This window comes from Nerophis lumbriciformis, linkage group LG13 (genome assembly GCF_033978685.3).
Source record: "Nerophis lumbriciformis linkage group LG13, RoL_Nlum_v2.1, whole genome shotgun sequence".
NCBI lineage: Eukaryota > Metazoa > Chordata > Actinopteri > Syngnathiformes > Syngnathidae > Nerophis > Nerophis lumbriciformis.
In genome coordinates this window covers 34,278,720-34,301,545 of record NC_084560.2, presented here as the reverse complement: position 1 = coordinate 34,301,545, position 22,826 = coordinate 34,278,720, and the positions used below count along the sequence as shown (strand labels likewise).

The 22,826-nt window shown below is 37.6% G+C and overlaps 1 protein-coding gene across 2 annotated transcripts in view; it reads right to left on the bottom strand.

The window, feature by feature from the left end:
• The window catches only part of dgkg (diacylglycerol kinase, gamma), a 112,090-nt gene that overhangs the window by 68,183 nt on the left and 21,081 nt on the right, over positions 1-22,826 (bottom strand). Inside the window, exons 5-12 of one of the 2 annotated variants that reach the window (XM_061970949.2) lie at positions 20,073-20,380; positions 19,472-19,548; positions 14,164-14,317; positions 5,401-5,640; positions 5,186-5,326; positions 1,526-1,575; positions 1,296-1,370; positions 1,052-1,171 (exon numbers count right to left, since the gene is read on the bottom strand). In XM_061970949.2, coding sequence (XP_061826933.2) covers positions 1,052-1,171; positions 1,296-1,370; positions 1,526-1,575; positions 5,186-5,326; positions 5,401-5,640; positions 14,164-14,317; positions 19,472-19,548; positions 20,073-20,139 — 924 coding nt within the window. In that variant the 5' untranslated portion in view covers positions 20,140-20,380. Of the gene's footprint in view, positions 1-1,051; positions 1,172-1,295; positions 1,371-1,525; positions 1,576-5,185; positions 5,327-5,400; positions 5,641-11,870; positions 11,887-14,163; positions 14,318-19,471; positions 19,549-20,072; positions 20,381-22,826 lie in introns of those variants that run through there. The other variant, XM_061970950.2, reaches the window with a different exon arrangement.

The following is a 22,826-nucleotide window of genomic DNA, read 5'->3' as shown; positions in this document are numbered from 1 at the left end:
CATCTCAATCATATAACTTGTTACTTGACGCATTTTAACTGTTAGCATGCTAACTTTTTTAGCCAATTTTGCAGACGTATACGTCACAGTCGTATAACTTATAATTCGACACATGCTAACTTTTTAAGCCAATTTTGCAGCCATACACCTCAGAGTCATATAACAAGTTACTTGACACACGCTAACTGTTAGCAAGCTAACTTTTTTTTTTGCCAATTTTGCAGCCGTACACCTCAGAGTCATTTAACGTGTTACTTGACACATGCTAACTTTTAGCCTGCTAACTTTTTTAGTCAGTTGTGCAGCCGTATACATCAGAGTCGTATAACTTATAACTTCACACATGCTAACTTCAGCAAGTTAACTTTTTAAAGCCAAATTTGCAACCGTACACCTCAGAGTCATACAACTTGTTACTTGACACATGCCAACTGTTAGCATGTTAACTTTTTAAGACAAATTTGCAGCCGTATACATCAGTCATATAACTTATAACTTGACACATGCTAACTGTTACCAAGCTACCTTTTTAAAGCCAATTTTGCAGCCGTACACTCCAGAGTTATATAACTTGTTACTTGACACATGCTAACTGTTAGCATGCTAAGTTTTTTAGACAATTTTACAGCCCTCAACCAATTGTTTTAGTCCAATGTGGCCCCCAGGGCAAAATGTTTGGACGCCGTGACGAACTCCCGACTTCTTGTCATTTCTGCCACAAGTGGTGGAAAAGTGTATTACAACAGAGTACCCTTGCGCCCCGTAAAGACTCCGGCTGAGAAACAGATCGTTCCAATGGTTAAAGAAACACTAATTTAAGACTTTTATTTATTTTTCTAAAATATATATATCTTTTTTAAGTATTTATTTTAAATTGTTATATATTTTTTTATTTAATAAAAATATTTTTAATGTTTACTTTTTAATAATTTTAATAAGTGAATAAATAAAATAGTTTTACAACACCATCATTTTCTAATTAATGGACGGTTCTCTACAAATGTACAAAAGTTTCCTCATGTAAAAATAAAAATAAAAAAACAGCACAAACCGTGTCCATGCCCAGCAGCACCAGTAAGGGGATGGTGGTCAGGCCTCCTCGGATCCACTCCTCCAGCGTGACGGTCCCATCTCGGTCGTAGTCGATCTCCTCCATCATTTCCTTCAGAATCTGAAAGTGTCGCCAACATTGTCACACGCGTGCCTAATAAAGTGTCCAGCCAGTTTGTGTTTGGCACCTCACTGTCATGGTGTTTACATATTTTACGTGATAAATGTGTTCGCTCGGCACTCACCGGCCGCAGTTCTGTAGAGTCCCATTCCAGGTATTCGGCCACGTGCACCATCTGACTGATGATGCGGTCCAGCTCCTACCCAAAGAGGACAGACTTACACAAACAAGGCCTGCGTGTCGTGTGAAAACTAGAAAGTCCAGAAGAGGGTTTTGTTTATGCCAGCCTAGTTTTCTATTCTTGGCGGCACAGGATAGAAAACAGAAGAAGATTGGGGTGGGAGTGCCACTCACAGAATTGTCCAGGACGCCGTTACCATCCCTGTCGTAGAGCCGGAACATGACTGGAAAACAGAACATCTCATGATGTACTTCCTAAAGTTAGTATGGTAGCATTAGCGTGCTAATTTTCGTATGCAAACAGTTAGCATTTGTCCAGTAACAAGTTATAAGACTGAGGTGTTTGGTTGCAAAATCAGCCTAAAAAGTTAGTATGCTAACAGAATGTGTCAAGTAACAAGTTATATGACTGAGGTGTACGGCTGCAAAATTGTCTTAAAAAGTTAGCTTGCTAAAAGTTAGCATGTGTCAAGTTATAAGCTATACGACTCTGAGGTGTACGGCTGCAAAATCAGCCTAAAAAGTTAGCATGCTAACAGAATGTGTCAAGTAAGTTATATGACTGAGGTGTACGGCTGCAAAATTGTCTTAAAAAGTTAGCTTGCTAAAAGTTAGCATGTTTCAAGTTATAAGTTATACGACTGAGGTGTACAACTGCAAAATTGGCTTTAAAATACTTGCATTTGTCAAGTTATAAGTTATATGACTCTGGGGTGTACAGCTGCAAAATTGGCTTTAAAAAGTGTATACATTTTTACACTGATACTCTACTAGGTATGGATAGCATCGACATCTGGATCGATCACTCCTACTTTACATTGACGCTTTAGCGGTTAGCTTCTCGCGTCGTCTTGCTTGGTGTGGGTGTGTGTCAAGCTAAGCCATTTCTTTTCTAATAGTCCTCCAGTGATACCACTACTTTAAAGAAACTGTTTATTGTCCGCTATGGTGGGGAGGACTAGTATCTTAAAAGCGGCTTTGCACTGTACAGTAGAATAGACATGTTGGCTGCAGCCTGTTCTCGAGTTGGAGCCGGTGTTCTGGCGAGACATGCACCCTGAAGTTCATGCAACTCCTGCATGTGTGTAACAAGGAATATGTAAATGTAAACGTAAGTCTGTTTCCCTTTTGAAGGAATCTTTCATGTAGCCGCATGTAAACACTGCGGTTAAGATCGGTTGGGCTCAACAAATATATATGCAATATACGTATACATGCAATATAAAAATATATGCAATACATTTATCTATACAGTAATCTATTTATTTATTTATATATATTTATTTATATGTATATATATATATTTATATATATTTATTTATTTATATATGCACCGTATTGCTTTTTTATCCTGCACTACCATGAGCTTATGTAACGAAATATCGTTCTTATCTGTGCTGTAAAGTTCAAATTTGAATGACAATAAAAAGGAAGTCTAAGTCTAAGTCTAGTCTAAGTCTATCAGCTGATCAGTTAAAAAAGGAAAATATGGGGCCCGATCCACGACATCTCTAGCGATTTCACATGCCGATTTCAACACCTCCAAATGTGTTAATGAAAACTACAACTCAGGTGCATGTTACAGTCAAACAGCTGGTGTGTAATTAGTACAATACTTGCAGTAGAAACATTTCGTAGGACTCAAGAAAATACAAGACTGACACATTCAACTTAATAACAAAGACTACTTACTGGCTTCCTCTATACACTACTGCCATCTAAAGTCTTGGAATTGCAACTGCACGCAAAGTCTATAATACTTGCAAATGAGACTCAGAAGTGTAAAGAATAGGGATGTCAAAAAAAAAGATTTTCAAATAAATCGCAATTCTTATTTGTAATGATTCCTAATCGATTACAAAAAGTCAAAAATCGATTAAAAAAAATACATAAATATATATATATATATATATTTATTTTTTTTAACACCGCAAATCGAATCCTGTGGTGCCCAAAGATTCACAGCGCTCGTAAGAATGTTTTTTAATAAAAATTATATATTTATTTATTTACTTATTTATCTGTCCTGTCCAGCCACTCAGGCCAATCACATTGTTCATGTAATGATCATATCGGCTGGACAGATTCACTTTAGAAAGGAGAAGTGTGGGACATTTCCCTTGTTGCCTTATTTATATTTAACTCCATTAAATGTTTGGGTAAAAGTTTTATTTTAAGTAACATAAACATTTATCAGAGCTGTTTATCAATTTTAGGGAGGAATGTGGTTAATCATAGAACTGACACCAGGGGAGTTACTAGGTTTGAAGAATATTGGGGGCCTGGCCCCCAGGAAGTTCCTGTCATGAGGGTGCGTGATCAAAAGATTTATGCACTTTGGCACGGTATTAGAATGACACAACAAACACTGAATACATGTACATGGTTGAAAGTGTCAGTCATCTTCAGTAAATATGAGATGACCCAAACACATAAGGACAGTGTTGTTACACGGAGAAGCTAGCGGTCAACTTGCAAACTGGGAAAGGTTGCATAGATGATAGCAGTGTATACTAACTTGCACAGAACCACAGAGTTGACCTGAAAACAGAGGGGCGGTATAGCTCGGTTGGTAGAGTGGCCGTGCCATCAACCTGAGGGTTGCAGGTTCGATCCCCGCTTCCGCCATCCTAGTCACTGCCGTTGTGTCCTTGGGCAAGACACTTTACCTACCAGTGCCACCCACACTGGTTTAAATGTAACTTAGATATTGGGTTTTCACTATGTAAAGCGTTTTGAGTCACTAGAGAAAAGCCCTATATAAATATAATTCACATCACACAGGAGGTTCTGGTGGAAAAAACTTTCGTGACTGGAAAACTGGGGTTAGATGTTCCCCCAAAGATATGTTGCCTGTGCACAACCTCTTTGATTCAGAATTGTTGCACTTTTTTTTTTTTTTGATTTTTTTGCTTAAACTTGTTGTTACTGTATTAGAACGACACAGCAAATGCTGAAGAAATTAGTGTTTCAGTTGTGTGTATGAAAACGTTTCAGTTGTGTGTATGAGAGCGTTTCAATAATGTGTATGAGAGCGTTTCAATAGTGTGCATGAGAGCGTTTCAATAGTGTGCATGAGAACGTTTCAGTTGTGTATGAGAACGTTTCAATAGTGTGCATGAGAGAGTTTCAATAGTGTGCATGAGAGCGTTTCAGCTGTGTATGAGAGCGTTTCAGTTGTGTGTATGAGAGCGTTTCAGTTGTGTGTATGAGAGCGTTTGAGTGGTGTGTATGAGAGCGTTTGAGTGGTGTGTATGAGAGCGTTTGAGTGGTGTGTATGAGAGCATTTCAGTAGTGTGTATCAGTGTTTCCGTAATGTGAATGAGAGCGTTTCAATAGTGTGCATGAGAGCATTTCAGTTGTGTGTATGAGAACATTTCAGTTGTGTGTATGAGAGTGTTTCAGTTGTGTGTATGAGAGCTTTTCAGTTGTGTATGAGAAAGTTTCAGTTGTGTGTATGAGAGCATTTCAGTTGTGTGTGTTTGTGAGAGAATACTTTTTCAGTTGTTTATGTGGGAGCATTTAAGCAGTGTATGCACGAGGTAATTCTGAATAATGTCCCTAACGGCCCCTCATACGTGTGTGTGTGTGTGTGTGTGTGCCGTGACTGAGGACGGTGTTCTGTGACCGCCATCATCGTTAGTTTTAATTGCCAAACTAATGTAGGCTCCAGCTCTGTGGACATGATATATAAACGTATTGTATCAAAAGTGACAACAAGGGCGTTGTAGCGTCAGAAAGAATCATTACTTTTGGACTATCTCTGTATTTGAAGTATGATAAAAACACCACCACCTAGTGGCGGCCTGCAAAGGCTGGTGACATGTCACTCACACTCCAGCTTGTCCTCGGGCGTCCCGCGCTCCAGGAGAGACAGGTAGCAGACGATGTCCTTGAGAAAGACCACCTGGGGCTGCGGGGACCCCCTGTGGGGCGACGGGCTCCTTGGGAGAGACGGAAGTTTCTCACTTCTCTCTGCAGACACAAACGCGGGCTTTAATGTCGATATCTGCTGAACTTTTTGTCTTATTATGGAAAAGAAAGTTCACCGGGGGAAAGTTTGGGGGGCGACACAGGCAACCTGGGTGCTTCGACGTCGGGGGTCGGGGTGTTGTCGGGTCTGACCCGACCAGACGGGGAGCGGCACGGCCCCTCCGGAGTGCCAGCCTCAGCCGTGGACCTCCGTGAGGAGGAGCGAGACCAACAAGGGGACGAGGCGGGGCCCGTGCTGCCCGCGTGCTCGGGGCAGTGTCCCAACATCACAGACGGGGTGCTTCTACCATTCATGCCTTGGGCACAAGATGGAGGAGGAACGTCATCAAGTTGAGCAGCTGATAATAAAAACCAACAAGTAGCTTCAAGTTCCTAAACTTTGACGGTAAAGTGAAAAATGTCTTAAAAGTCTTCAGCTATGTCGATTGATTGAGGCTTTTATTAGTAGATTGCACAGTGAAGTACATATTCCGTACAATTGACCACTAAATGGTAACACCTGAATAAGTTTTTCAACTTGTTTAAGTCATGATACAGATATATACTATCATCATAATATAGTCATCACACAAGATAATCATCAGAGTATATACATTGCCTTATTTACATTATTTACAATCCGGGGTATGGGATGAGGAGGGGTAGGGGGGTTAGGTTTGGTTGATATCAACACTACATTCAACAACAATTGCATCATCAGAGAAATGGATATTGAAACAGTGTAGGACTGACTTGGTAGGATATGTACAGCAAGTAGTGCACATAGAGAGAGAGAGATCAGAAAGCATAAGAATAAGTATCTGCATTTGATTATTTACATTTGATTATTAACAATCCGGGGAGAGTGTTAGTTTAGGGTTGAGGTTGACTGGAGGTGTTGTATTAGTGCAGTTTTGAAGGAGGATAGAGATGCCCTTTCTTTTACACATGTTGGGAGTGCATTCCACATTGATGTGGCATAGAAGGAGAATGAGTTAAGACCTTTGTTAGACCGGAATCTGGGTTTAACGTGGTTAGTGGAGCTCTCCCTGGTGTTGTGGTTATGGCGGTCATTTACGTTAAGGAAGTAGTTTGACATGTACTTTAATTGATTGATTGAGACTTTTATTAGTAGGTTGCACAGTGAAGTACATATTCCGTACAATTGACCACTAAATGGTAACACCCGAATACGTTTTTCAACTTGTTTAAGTCGGGGTCCACCCTTCGGTATCAGCGAGGTGTAGCGGATTTGAATCCAATCTTCTACTATTTTAAGACACCCCTCATGAATATTGTATTTACATATTTCTACAGTTATTCCTTGCTTAATCATTCATCTATTTATTTTAACATTGTGATTTATTTTAACCTTTAAACCAGTGGTGCCCACACTTTACAGCAGGCAAGCTACTTTTTAAACGACCAAGTCGAGATGATCTACCTTATACATACATACATACACACATATACATTTATATATATATATATATATATATATATATAATTTATATTTATTTATTTTGACCTTTTTTGTTCACGTTAATGGTGTACAAAATACATGTATGTTTAACATATAGATTCCCTTCTTTCATGAAGACAAGAATATAAGTTAGTGTATTACCTGATTCTGATGACTTGCATTGATTGGAATCAGACAAGCTTCACAGTAGTGCTGACAACTTCCACATTTTCGATTTTACATTGTGGAGGAGAAAAAAAGTCCACCTTTCTGTCCAACACCACATGAAAGTGGTTGGTTTTTGGCATCTAATTAGTCCAGCTTCATACTCGTTTTTATACACTTTACAAGAAATACATTGACGGCAAACTCCGTAGCTTGCTAGCTTGTGCGCGCCAGCTTTCTGAGACTCTTATTTTGTTAGCGCAGGCAGGATGGAGCAGCACTTTTATTGTGATGCCAGGAACTGTGCGGTCAGTCTTTAGGCTTTTGACGGGAGGTACGGATGAAATAAAAAGTGTTCCTCGCCTTCCTGACAATCTTTTTCTTCCTTCACACTAATCTGGCAGCAGCCAACATCATCTCACAATATCTTGAATGTCAATCAAGTGAAGAAAGTGACGTCATAGTGAAGATTTATGATCGCAAATTTTTAGATCTATTTTTTCAATGCTTGGCTAGCGGTCGACTGACACACTCTCCACGATCGACGTAATGGGCACCCCTGGTTTAAACATTGTCCATTCCTAACTGTCAGATAAGTGTAAAAAAAATATTTTATTTATTTCACTGTCATAATAGTTTTTTTTCCCCAACTTTTAACAATTTTTTAAATCGTCAAGTGTCAAGTATAAACATGTGAATTATTTTCAACACTTTTAAACTATTCTTTTATGATTAAAAAAAAAGTTCATGTATTTTATTTACATAAAATGGAGCATTCTCACAAGTTGAAAATAGGTTAAGTATTTTCGAATGTCGACCAGCAGGGGGCAGTGACGGATGACTCGTGATTGGAAACAATTTTTGTTTAGTTACATTATTCACAAACGGGAAGAAGAGAGTTAATGAATGATTTATTTCCTTTTCATAATTGATTGTATTTGGACTTTTCCTATTTTATTTATTATCATGATTATCAATGATGAGTCTAGTATAATTTATTTTAAACATGTGAACAGATACAATGTGACACATCATATAATATTTACATATTTTCATTTCTCTTTACATGTTCAAAAAGGGAAGAATTAATTAATCCTATCCATTTTCCAACATACATTCCTGTTCTGACCTTGTAATTGTAACAACATGTACACCAATGAATACAGCAGTTCACCTAATAGTTAAGCCAGTCATAATTCACATATGAGATACATAATATCTCATTTTCCACAAAGTTCAAGATGTTTATCAAGATTCTTCTTCCTTGTACTTTGTAAACCCTTCACAGCCTCTTAAATTGAATCATATTAGTATTTGTTTGACATCTTTACATAAGCCCTTCCAAAATTAAATTAGAGATATACACTAGATTGCCAAAAGTATTTGGCCACCCATCCAAATGATCAGAATCGGGTGTCCTAATCACTTGGCCCAGCCACAGGTGTATAAAATCAAGCACTTAGGCATGGAGACTGTTTCTACAAACATTTGTGAAAGAATGGGAATCAGTGATTTCCAGCGTGGAACTGTCATATGATGCCACCTGTGCAACAAATCCAGTCGTGAAATTTCCTCCCTCTTAAATATTCCAAAGTTAACTGTTGGCTTTATTATAAGAAAATGGAAGAGTTTGGGAACAACAGCAACTCAGCCACCAAGTGGTAGGCCACGTGAACTGACAGAGAGGGGTCAGCGGATGCTGAAGTGCATAGTGCAAAGACTTTCTGCACAGTCAGTTGCTACAGAGCTCCAAACCTCATGTGACCTTCCAATTAGCCCACGTACAGTACGCAGAGAGCTTCATGGAATGGGTTTCCATGGCCGGGCAGCTGCATCTAAACCATACATCACCAAGTCCAATGCAAAGTGTCGGATGCAGTGGTGTAAAGCACATCGCCACTGGACTCTAGAGCAGTGGAGACGCCTTCTCTGGAGTGATGAATCACGCTTTTCCACCTGGCAATCTGATGGACCAGTCTGGGTTTGGAGGTTGCCAGGAGAACGGTACATTTCGGACTGCATTGTGCCGAGTGTGAAATTTGGTGAAGGAGGAATTATGGTGTGGGGTTGTTTTTCAGGAGTTGGGCATGGCCCTTTAGTTCCAGTGAAAGGAACTTTGAATGCTCCAGAATACCAAAACATTTTGGACAATTCCATGCCCACAACCTTGTGGGGACAGTTTGGAGCGGGCCCCTTCCTCTTCCAACATGACTGTGCACCAGTGCACAAAGCAAGGTCCATAAAGACATGGATGACAGAGTCTGGTGTGGATGAACTTGACTGGCCTGCACAGAGTCCTGACCTGAACCCAATAGAACACCTTTGGGATTAATTAAAACAGAGACCGAGAGCCAGGCCTTCTCGACCAACATCAGTGGGTGACCTCACCAATGCGCTTTTGGAAGAATGGTGGAAAATTCCTAAAAACACACTCCGCAACCTTGTGGACAGCCTTCCCAGAAGAGTTGAAGTTGTAATAGCTGCAAAAGGTGGACCGACATCATATTGAACCCTTTGGGTTAGGAAAGGGATGGCACTTCAAGTTCATATGTGAGTCAAGGCTGGTGGCCAATTACTTTTGGCAATATAGTGTATCTATGTGTGCAGGTAAACAACTTTATTATATATATGTATATAAATACATACATAAACAATAAAACGCACGCACCGACTTAATCTTGCCAGTTTAGCGATTCACGTAGATCCAACGGTGCGGTGTTATGTCACCTGCGTTGTGCGTGACATCACGCCCGGTCGTGGGCTCGTCGCACTTCAACACTTGCCGATCTCTCCAGCGGCACTGAGAGCGGACTCAGCTAAACTACCTCGAGGTAATGTTGCAATTTTCAATGCCAACAAAGTAATTGACGCAAGTGAGTTGAGTAAGGCTCCACTTTTCCAACAATACGCAAGCTTGATGCTAATATACACTGGCTTTGCTATTGACATCCTACGGTTTAACATGAGCGATTTTTACATGGCGATTTTAACACCTCCAAGTTTGCTCATGAAAACTACAACCAAGATGCACGTTACAATCAAACAGTCAGCTGGTGTGTAATAAGTACAATAATTACAGTATTAACACTTTTTAGGGCGCAACAAGGAACAGCAAAAACACACCATAAACTACTGCCATCTAATGTCTTGGACTTGCAACTGTCTTGGGGACTCAGCAATGTGATAATAAACAACTGGACAGCAGTTGTCATAATGAGCTTTAAATGTTGTAATAAAAAATTAAATTTTATTATCAAAAACAATTAATATTTATCAACACACACAAAAGTACCAAAAAGGAGTACCTTTGAGTCCCCATATCGAATATCAGTACAAATGGGAACAGTAAACATCCCCAGTTATATTATAAGAATATACATAAATACTATTTGTCTGCACACAACAATATAATATATATAAATACTACTTGTCTGCACACAACAATATAAGAATATATATAAATACTATTTGTCTGCACACAACAATATAATATATATAAATATTATTTGTCTGCACACAACAATATAATAATACACATACATACTATTTGTCTGCACACAACAATATGATAATACATATAAATACTATTTGTCTGCACACAACAATATAATATACACAAATACTATTTGTCTGCACACAACAATATAATATATATAAATATTATTTGTCTGCACACAACAATATATATATATATATATAAATACTATTTGTCTGCACACAACAATATAATAATACATATAAATACTATTTGTCTGCACACAACAATATAATAATACATATAAATACTATTTGTCTGCACACAACAATATAATAATACATATAAATACTATTTGTCTGCACACAACAATATAATATATATAAATATTATTTGTCTGCACACAATATATATATAAATACTATTTGTCTGCACACAACAATATAATAATACATATAAATACAATTTGTCTGCACACAACAATATAATATATACAAATACTATTTGTCTGCACACAACAATATAATAATACACATACATACTATTTGTCTGCACACAACAATATAATAATACACATACATACTATTTGTCTGCACACAACAATATGATAATACATATAAATACTATTTGTCTGCACACAACAATATAATAATACACATACATACTATTTGTCTGCACACAACAATATGATAATACATATAAATACTATTTGTTTGCACACAACAATATAATATACACAAATACTATTTGTCTGCACACAACAATATAAGAATATACATAAATACTATTTGTCTGCACACAACAATATAATATATAGAAATACTATTTGTCTGCACACAACAATATATATAAATACTATGTGTGCGTGTAATAGTGTGTGTGTAGAATGTTTAGTAATAAGTGTAGTAGAGTGTGTAGCAGTGTGTGTAGTAGTAGTGTGTGTAGTACGTGTAGTAGTGTGTTTAGCAGGGTGTGTAGTAGTTGTGTGTGTAGCAGTGAGTGTATTAGTGTGTGCAGTAGTGTGTGTAGAATATGTAGTAGCGTGTGTAGTAGTGTGTGTAGTTGCGGTGTGTGTAGTAGTAGTAGTAGTAGTGTGTGTGTGTCGACTGACCCAGTAGGTTGTGTGATGTCGGATGTTGGTGTGTGCAGTAACAGCGTGTAGTAGTAGTAGTGTTTGTAGCAGAGTGTAGTAGTAGTAGTAGTGTGTGTTGGAGTATTATGTCTAGTAGTGTGTGTAGCAGTGTGTCTGGTAGTAGTGCGTGTCGACTGACCCAGCAAGCAGGTTGTGTGATGTGGGATGTTGGTGTGTGTGTGTAGTAGTAGTGTAGTGTGTGTAGTAGTAGTGTTTGTAGTAATGTGTGTAGTAGTGGCGTGTATAGCAGTGTGTGTAGTAGTGTGTAGTAGCAGTGTGTAGTAGTAGTGTGTGTAGTAGTGTGTCGACTGACCCAGCAGGTTGTGTGATGTGGGATGTTGGTGTGTGTGTAGTAGTAGTGTAGTGTGTGTAGCAGTGTGTAGTAGTAGTGTTTGTAGTAGTAGTAGTAGTGTAGTGTGTGTAGTAGTAGGATGTGTAGCAGTGTGTAGTAGTAGTAGCAGTGTGTGTAGTAGTAGTAGTAGTGTTTGTGTAGCAGTGTGTAGTTGTAGTAGTGTGTGTTGTTGTGTGAAGTTGTAGTGTGTGTAGCAGTAGTGTGTGTAGTAGTAGCAGTGTGTGTAGCAGTGTGTGTGCAGTAGCAGCATGTAGTAGTAGTGTGTGTAGTAGTAGTAGTAGTAGTAGTAGTAGTAGTGTGTGTGTAGTAGTAGCAGTGTGTGTAGCAGTGTGTGCAGTAGCAGCATGTAGTAGTAGTGTGTGTAGTAGTAGTAGTAGTAGTAGTAGTAGTAGTAGTAGTAGTAGTGTTTTTAGCAGAGTGTAGTAGTAGCAGCATATGTAGTAGTAGTGTGTCTAGTAGTGTGTGTAGCAGTGTGTGTAGTAGTGTGTCGACTGACCCAGCAGGTTGTGTGATGTGGGATGTTGGTGTGTGTGTAGTAGTGTGTACTTGTAGTAGTGTGTATAGCAGTGTGTGTAGTAGTAGCAGCGTGTGTAGCAGTGTGTGTAGTAGTGTGTGTCAGTGACGTGCGGTGAGGTTGATGGCTGGTGAGGCACTGACTTCATCACAGTCAGATTTACAAACATATGAACCCTAAAGAGTATCTTATTCACCATTTGATTGGCAGCAGTTAACGGGTTATGTTTAAAAGCTCATACCAGCATTCTTCCCTGCTTGGCACTCAGCATCAAGGGTTGGAATTGGGGGTTAAATCACCAAAAATGATTCCCAGGTGCGGCGCCGCTGCTGCCCAGTGCTCCCCTCACCTCCCAGGGGGTGATCAAGGGGATGGGTCAAATGCAGAGGACAAATTTCATTACACCTAGTGTGTGTGTGACAATCATTGGTACTTTAACTTAACATATACATACAAACTGTAGCACACAAAAAAGCACATTTAATTAAAAAAACGTTATTATGTTCTTAGCTTTACTTGGAAATTAAGTCCATGCGCCGCAACTAAAGCCCTCACTTAAACTTTCCACGTGCAAGATTGAATCTATTTAAAACAGTGTAACCTGCTTTATAAATGTCGCCTATACTGTATGAAACTACAAAATAACAAACACGGAGGCTCCAGTTTACACGAGGACCACTTTATTTACCTTCTTTCAAAAACCTCCGCAACGTGACATCACTTCCGCTCTTAGCGCCTTCAAAATAAGAGCTCAAGGCATATACTGTATAACAGCGCATAACAGGAACTTAACATCACAAAGAGGAAAGCCCATGAAAATAGGTTACAAAAGTTATTTAATAAGAAGCCAAAAAGGGTACACCTGCAGACTGCAGGTGTACCTAATTCACAACTCCTCCAACACCAACATTATTGTTTTTGCACTTTTTGGCTTCTTATGAAATAATTTTTTAAAATAGATTCAATCTTGCACGTGGAAAGTTTAAGTGTGGGCTTTAGTTGATATGACAATTCTACGGCGGGGGTGCAGGAGGCGAGCCTCACACAGTGCGTCTTTTGCAGCCGTTTTATGATCGCTCAGCACAAGAAATACTTTACACACATACAGTTGTTGACAAAATACACTATACATTATATACCTCAGCTAATTAAACTATGAAATGTATAATATAGTTCATATAGCAATACAGTCTCACTGCACAGCAGGCCAGCAGTTAGCCGAGTCATTGCGCAATCCATGTTGCGGCACTGAGTGACGTGCCTCAACTGGCTGCTGTTCACCGCACCGTCTCTTCTCAGTATTTGAACGGCAAATGTGAAAATTCAGCGATTTTGAATAAAAATAATCTAAAACTGGTGAAGTTAAATGGAAAATAACTTTATAGTATAATCACTAGATACATATAACAATTTAATTTTTTTTTTCTTTTTACATTTTTTTTCTTTCCATGATGGCAGGTGAGGCCCCGCCTCACCTGCCTCTAGTGACTGCACGTCACTGGTGTGTGTAGTAGTAGTACGTGTAGTAGTAGTAGTGTGTGTAGCAGTGTGTAGTAGTAGTGTGTAGTAGCAGTGTGTGTAGTAGTGTGTGTAGTAGTAGTGTGTAGTAGTAGTAGTAGTGTGTCTAGTAGTGTGTGTAGTAGTAGTGTGTCTAGCAGTGTGTGTAGTAGTAGTGTGTGTAGTAGTAGTGTGTGTAGTAGTAGTAGTGTCTGTAGTAGCAGTGTGTGTGTGTAGACTGACCCAGCAGGTTGTGTGATGTGGGACGTTGGTGTTCAGGAGAGATGTTTCCTGTCTTGCTCTTGAAGGAGGTGAAAATGCGCTGACACAGCTGCTCAGGGATGTTCTTGTCCAGGTAGGAAGTCATGAAGAGCTGGAAACCTTTATAGTCCATTTGCTGCACAACAATACAGTACAATTTACTACACCACGTATACAACACAATCTACAAAACAGTACAATTTACTCCCTGGTAAGTTGAGGCACTACTATACTTTTTAGACAATAACACTTTAACGTCGAATAACACTACACTAGGTCGAATAACACTACACTAGGAAGAAAGGTGGGAAGGAACCGAGCGAGGAATGAAGAGGTAAAGGAGGAAGCAAGGTAAAAAGGAAGGAAGGAAGGCAGCAACGAAAGAAGCAAGGGAGGAAGGAAAAAAAGCAAACAAGGAAGGAAGAAATGGAGAAGGAAGCAAGTAAGGAATGAAGGTATGGAAGGAAGGAAGTAAAGAACAAAAAGGAAGCAAGGAAGGAAGGAGGAAGAAAAAGGAAGGTAGCAAAAAAGAAGCAAGGGAGGAAGAAATAAAGCAAAAATAGAAGGAAGGAAAGAAGGAAGGAAGATATAAGGAAGGAAGTGAGTTAGGAATCAAGGAATGAAGGTAAGAAAGATCGAAGGAAGTAAAGAACGAAGAAAGGAAGGACGCAAGGAAGAAAGAAAGGGAGGTAGCAATAAAAGAAGCAAGGGAGGATGGAAGAAAGCAAACAGAGAAGGAAACCAGAAAGGAAGGAAACAACAAAATAAGTAAGGGAGGAAGGAATAAAAAAGATAAAGAGGAAGCAAGTAGGAAGGAAGGAAGGTAGAAAGGAAAGCAGGAAGAAATGAAGGTAGCATTGGAAGAAGCAAGGATGGAAGGAAGCAAGAAAGGAAGTGAGCAAGCAGGGAAGGAAACAAGAACGGAAGGAAGTAACACAAGAAGCAAGGGAGTAAAGAAGAAAAAATAAAGAAGGAAGCAAGGTAGAGAGGAAGTTAGCTATGAAAGAACCAAGGGAAGAAGGAAGAAAGAAAGAAAACAAGGAAGAGATAAGGAAGGAAGTGTGTAAGGCATCTCGGAATGAAGGTAGAAAGTAGGAAGGAAAGAAGGAAAAGTAAAAAAAAAATGAAGAAAAGCAGCAAGTAAGGAAGGAAAAAGGAAGGAAAGAAGGAAGAAATAAATAATTGAAGGTATAGCAACAAAAGAAAAAAGGCAGGAAGCAAGGAGGGAAGGAAACAAGAATGGAAGGAAGCGACGAAAGAAGCAAGGGAGGAAAGAAGAAAAGGAAAAGGTATAGAAGGAAGGAATCAAAGAAGGAAGGAAAGCAGGAATAAAGAAAATAAGGTAGCAATGAAAGAAGAAAGGAAGGAAGGAAGAAAGCAAACCAGTAAGGAAAGAAAAAAGGAAGGAAGGAAGCCAGAATGGAAGGAAGTACAAAAGAAGTAACCGAGGAAGGAAGAAAGAGGTAAAGAAGGAAACGATGATCCTAAGCCCCCTCTTGTCCCCACAATTTCCCCCTCTGTCTTCTTTTCCCCCCCTCTTTCTATCCCCTCCTGCTCCGGCCCGGCTGCACCAAATGATAATATAAATACATTTAATAAAGTCAAATACAAATAAGGCAACAAGAGAAGTATCCTACACTTCTCTTTTGTAAAGTAAATCTGAACAGCCGACATGGGCATCTACATCAACTTAAGATTTGCCTGAGAAGCTGGACAGGACAAAAAAAAAGAAAAAAAAAAAAAAAGAAAAAAAAAGAAGGAAACGATGAAGGATACGAAGGAAAGAATGAAAGGAAGTACAGAAGGAATGAAGGAAGCAAGTAAGAAAAGAATGATGACAAATGAAACTTTTAATTACGTTTTAAAACTTCCTCTGACATGTTGTGTTGACCTTTTTACCTTTGTGAAAGACATCTTTATGTCAATGACTTTTTATCTGTTAGTCCAAATTATCAATCAATCATCAATAAAGTAGTGAAAAAGAGAATAATAATAGAAGTGAAGTCTAAATAATCACTCAATCATCAATAAAGTAGTGAAAAAGAGAATATTAATAGAAGTCTAAATAATCAATCAATCATCAGTATAGTGAACAAGAGAATATGAAGAATATAAATAGTCTAAATAATCAATCAATCATCAAAGTAGTGAAAAAGAGAATATTAATAGAAATAAAGTCTATCAATCATCAATAAAGTAGTGAAAAAGAGAATATTAAGAATATAAATAAAGTCTAAATAATCAATCAATCATCAATATAGTGAAAAATAAAATTTTAATAGAAATAGTTTAAATAATCAATCATCAATAAAGTAGTGAAAAAGAGAATATGAGGAATATAAATAGTCTAAATAATCAATCAATTATTAATAAAGTAGTAAAAAGGAGAATATGAAGATTATAAATAGTCTAAGTAATCAATCAATCATCAATAAAGTAGTGAAGAATATAAATAAGGTCAAAGTTGAACATGTGACTTATGGTTACTATGTTTGTTTATACAATAAGTGTTAAAAAAATACAGTGAACATCAAAATAAATCACTTTAATGCACTCAGAGCAGACACAAATGTGTGTGTGTGTGTGTGTGTGTGTGTGTGTGTGTGGTTGGTTACCCACTATGCCCCCCCTCGTTTGGCCACTGTTGTTTTAACCCCACCAGCTCCCAAAAGTCTTCTTCCTTATATGGCCAAAGCATTTGCCATTTGCTGTTCATCATATGACACACACGCGCACACACAGTATCTAAAAGTAGATTTATTTATTATATTTATTTATATTATAAGGCCGATATGAGGAATCAAACCTATAAATCTGATCTCATGAGCTTATAGTAAAAAAATGTACCATTTGGACCAAATGTTCTTCAAACTTTCCACATGGAGAAAAAATACCCATCACACTTCAACACGTCGAACTTTATCAGCCGGCTGAGACGCCAAGATGGCGGTGTTTTGAAAGAAAGGTGTGCAGCTACTGTAAATCTACATTAAACAATAAGTATAATTAACAATTTGTTTATCGGTCCTGAAAAACAGAGAAAAAATATATTGTTCATCCCTAGAAATATCACTAAATATTGTTATAACTTAACTTCTTTTACACTTGATTTATATTTACTAGTGCAGTCTTTTATGGCTCTTTATTGTTCCAGACATGATCGCAATCGATTCATATTCTATACACAAAGTAACACTCTTGTAACCCAATACAGACATACTGCCTGAGGCTGAGCCAATCAGTGGCCACCATATTGATTGATGTGGTCCAATACTACTATAGAATTGATGTTTGTAGTTCATTAGGCCATTTTAGGCTTTATTTAGGACCAATCTGATAAGAAATATGCTTGAAAAGAATAATACAACGGCTGTATTAGAAATGTTAATTCATGGATCTAATATACCACTTAAAGCAATCATTACATCCTTAAATATATGATGTACTACATTGTTACTGTATGCATGTTCCAAATAATTAAAACCTAAAAATAAAAGTGTTACCACGACACGATTAGCGGTTAGCCTCGTCTGTAAAGACGACTATCAGGCAGCAGACAAGGTGAAGTCATGTGACAGCTAATGGACGCCTGCTCATCACTCTCAGTGAGCTAGGATTACGCTAACGTGTAACAATACAAACAATATGCTCAGGTTTAAACAATACAAACAATATGCTGAGGTTTAAACAATACAAACACTATGCTAATGTTAGAAGGTAAAGTTAAGGTACGATTGTCTCACACACTTGGTGTGGTGAAATTATGCTCTGCATTTGACCCATCGCCCTTGATCACCCCCTGGGAGGTGAGGTGAAGAGTGAGCAGCAGCGGTGGCCACGCCCGGGAATCATTTTGGTGATTTAACCCCCAATTCCAACCCTTGATGCTGAGTGCCAAGCAGAGAGGTAATGGCTCCCATTTTTAAACAAAATGATAACGTGCAACACTACAAACAATATGCTACCATAGAACAATACAAACAATATGCTAATGTGCAACACTACAAACAATATGCTAACGTGCAACACTACAAACAATATGCTCACATAAAACAATACACACAATATGCTAACATGCAACAATACAAACAATATGCTAACGTGCAACACTACAAACATGTTAATGTGCAACACTACAAACAAAATGCTAACGTGCAACACTACAAACAATATGCTAACATAAAACAATACGAACAATATGCTAATGTACAACAATACAAACTATACGCTAACGTGCAACACTACAAACAATATGCTAACATAAAACAATACACACAATATGCTAACATAAACAACACAAACATTATGTTAACATAAAACAATACACACAATATGCTAACATAAAACAACACACACAATATGCTAACGTGCAACACTACAAACAAAATGCTAACATGCAACACTACAAACAATATGCTAACATAAAACAATACGAACAATATGCTAATGTACAACAATACAAACTATACGCTAACGTGCAACACTACAAACAATATGCTAACATAAAACAATACACACAATATGCTAACATAAACAACACAAACATTATGTTAACATAAAACAATACACACAATATGCTAACATAAAACAACACACACAATATGCTAACATAAAACAATACAAACAATATGTTAACGTGCAACACTACAAACAATATGCTAACATAAAACAATACAAACAATATGCTAATGTGCAACACTACAAACAAAATGCTAATGTGCAACACTACAAACAAAATGCTAACGTGCAACACTACAAACAATATGTTAATGTACAACAACACCACAAACAATACGCTAACGTGCAACACTACAAACAATATGCCAACATAAAACAATACAAACAATATGCTAACATAAAACAATACAAACAATATGCTAACATTAAACAATACAAACAATATGCTAACATAAAACAATACAAACAATATGCTAACATAAAACAATACAAACAATATGCTAACGTGCAACACTACAAACAATATGTTAATGTGCAACAACACCACAAAAAATACGCTAACGTGCAACACTACAAACAATATGCCAACATAAAACAAAACAAACAGTATGCTAACATAAAACAATATGCTAACATTAAACAATACAAACAATATGCTAACATAAAACAATACAAACAATATGCTAATGTACAACAATACAAACAATATGTTAATGTGCAACACTATGACAGGGAGCGAGGTAAAAGTCAGACATGGTGGTGCCTGGTGAGTGCACGTTGACATTAGCTGGTGTACAACACACACACCTGCTCAGGTGTACAACATACACACCTGTTCAGGGTTGTATTTGGCGAGGTCTCCTTCGCCATGGAACTCTTCCAGAACATCCTTCAGCTTCTTAGTGGAGTCTGATGGAGACAAAAAAAAGTGATCAAGTATTTGAAATGATTTTATAGTTGATACAATAAGTGAGGTTAAATATGTAAGTATATATGATGGATTAGAATCTTGATATAAAATTATCCAAAGTAGATTTCTTTAAGTACAGTATTTTTGTCTCTTATTGTCATATAATGAACTTTACATTATTCCTTTCTTTTTTGTCCAAAATAGTGTAGGTATCTCCACATTTTCCTACGATATAAATGTAGAAAGCAGAGACAATGTTGTTGGAATTGGTAACTGACCAAATGACCTGTGGAGTTCCCCAGGGGTCCATCCTGGAACCCCTGTGGTCTAACTTGGACATGCTAACACGCAGCTTCAGTGTGTGCTACCACGACAGTGCAGATGACACGAAGATCTACGCGTCAACATTGATTCACTTCATCTCTGAGAATGAATCATCAGTCACCCACATTAAATCAACACCAGCAGTTTTTACAAGCTTCCAATGGCCTGGCGCACCAACTGTGTCAAAGATGACGCTTACACTCGCTGTACTGCTGCAGCTGCTTGAACTCGGCGGGGCTCAGACACACCCAGCTCCCGTCTCCCATCCTGCCTGCCGGGAAAGGGGGCGGGGCTAAGAGCGCGCCAAGGTGCGATCCTCGTGGGCTCGATCCTTCATTCAGCTGGACAGCCTACAGGGAGTCCTCTCCGCTCTGGTCATGTTCCTCAGCCTCTTGAAGAGTGTTTTGTCCACAAGGGGCCATGATGATGAGGATGATGAAGAGGATGGAAAAGGGTCTGACTGTCATCTGAGCAACCACTCCGCAGAAAAGATCTGCATGCTCACATCTGGAAAACAAACATTCATCACTAGGATTATGGAAGCTTGTGGAGAAATAAATATATATATATATATATATATATATATATATATATATATATATATATATATATATATATATATATATATATATATATATATATATACATACATATACATATACATATATATATATATATATATATATATATATATATATATATATATATATATATATATATATATATATATATATATATATATATATATACACACCATATTTTTCGGTCGCTCCGGAGTATAAGGCGCACCGGCCGAAAATGCATAATAAAGAAGGAAAAAAACATATATAAGTCGTACTGGAGTATAAATCGCATTTTTTGGGGAAATTTATTTGATAAAAGCCAACACCAAGAATAGATATTTGAAAGGCAATTTAAAATAAATAAATAGTGAACAACAGGCTGAATAAGTGTACGTTATATGAGGCATAAATAACCAACTGAGAATGTGCCTGGTATGTTAATGTAACATATTATGGTAAGAGTCATTCAAATAACTATAATATATAGAACATGCTATACGTTTACCAAACAATCTGTCACTCCTAATCGCTAAACCCGATGAAATCTTATACTTCTAGTCTCTTACGTGAATGAGCTAAATAATATTATTTGATATTTTACGGTAATGTGTTAATTTCACACATAAGTCGCTCCTGAGTATAAGTCGCACCCCCGGCCAAACTATGAAATAAACTGCGACTTATAGTCCGAAAAATACGGTATATATATATATATATATATATATATATATATATATATATATATATATATATATAAGGTTATCCAAAAAATAGTGCTCGATACCGTAGTAGAGCGCAATATATGTATGTGTGGGGAAAAAAAATCACAAGACTATTTCATCTCTACAGGCCTGTTTCATGAGGGGGGGTACCCTCAATCGTCAGGATTGACAAAATCTCCTGACGATTGAGGGTACCCCCCCTCATGAAACAGGCCTGTAGAGATGAAATAGTCTTGTGATTTTTTTTCCCCACACATACATATATTGCGCTCTACTACGGTATCGAGCACTATTTTTTGGATAACCTTATTAAGACATATATATATATATATATATATATATATATATATATATATATATATATATATATATACATATACACACACACATATAAACAAACTGCGACTCATAGTCCGAAAAATACGGTATGCATACATGCATACATACATCCCAGCAAGTTCACTTTAGGAAGTAGCTCTTTACTACACACGCTACTACTACTACTACTACTACGAGGGAATAATGAACATGAAATAAAGCGAACATCATCAACAATAATAATTCTACAGTACAACAGCCATTGTTCAATCTCTTATTAACTGTCAGTAAAAAACATTCCGCCGGCGCTGCAGTCAACAATCTCCTTCCACTCCCACCTGGACTACCATCGCTGAGCCAAAACAGCCAATGAGCATGTCCCCTTGCTGACATCACGCTTCACATGGCAACAAGCACCGCCTTTTAAAAAGGCGCACACCCCTGCACTCTTCTCTCATGAAACATCTCTCAACTGTGTTGTATACCAACTATACAAAAAGTATTCTAAATAAATAATTCCTTTTGAAATAATAATAAAATAAAATAAATATATATATATATATATATATATTTGCACCATCCCTACTTGGTATTATCACACGTGACTTTGTTAGCAGCCCAGTGTGTGCCGCTTTTGTCACGTCAAATTATGCGCTGCCAAGTTCATGTGCCCAGAAGGCCACACAGGAGATGCTCTCTGCGATAGCGGCTCTGAGGACAGTCAAGTTGTTGTGCTTGGAGTAGAGCAGGAAGTACAGCAGACCCGTTAACGATGGACACTCTGGCACTTGGTCACAAGTCTTCCCGATGCAAAATTTAGATGGAGCTACAAACTTGTTGTTTTTGTTTTGATTTCCACTGGTGTGGCGCTCCAACACACATATCATATCGTCAACCCAAATTGTTGAGAGGGCCATATTGGACCAAAAATCTGTTTGGAGCCGCAAAAAATGAAGACAACACATGATGTAAGTGTCTATATTAGTTATATTAGCCTACTATCAAGATGACTTTATAAAGTCTTATATAAGTGTTACAATGAAGACAACACATGATGTAAGTGTCTATATTAGTTATATTAGCCTACTATCAAGATGACTTTATAAAGTCTTATATAAGTGTTACAATGAAGACAACACATGATGTAAGTGTCTATATTAGTTATGTTAGCCTACTATCAAGATGACTTTCAAAGTCTTATATACGTGTTATAATGAAGTCAACACATGATGTAAGTGTCTATATTAGTTGTGTTAGCCTACTATCAAGATGACTTTCAAAGTCTTATATACGTTTTATAATGAAGACAACACAAATGTAAGTGTCTGTTAGTTATATTAGCCTACTATC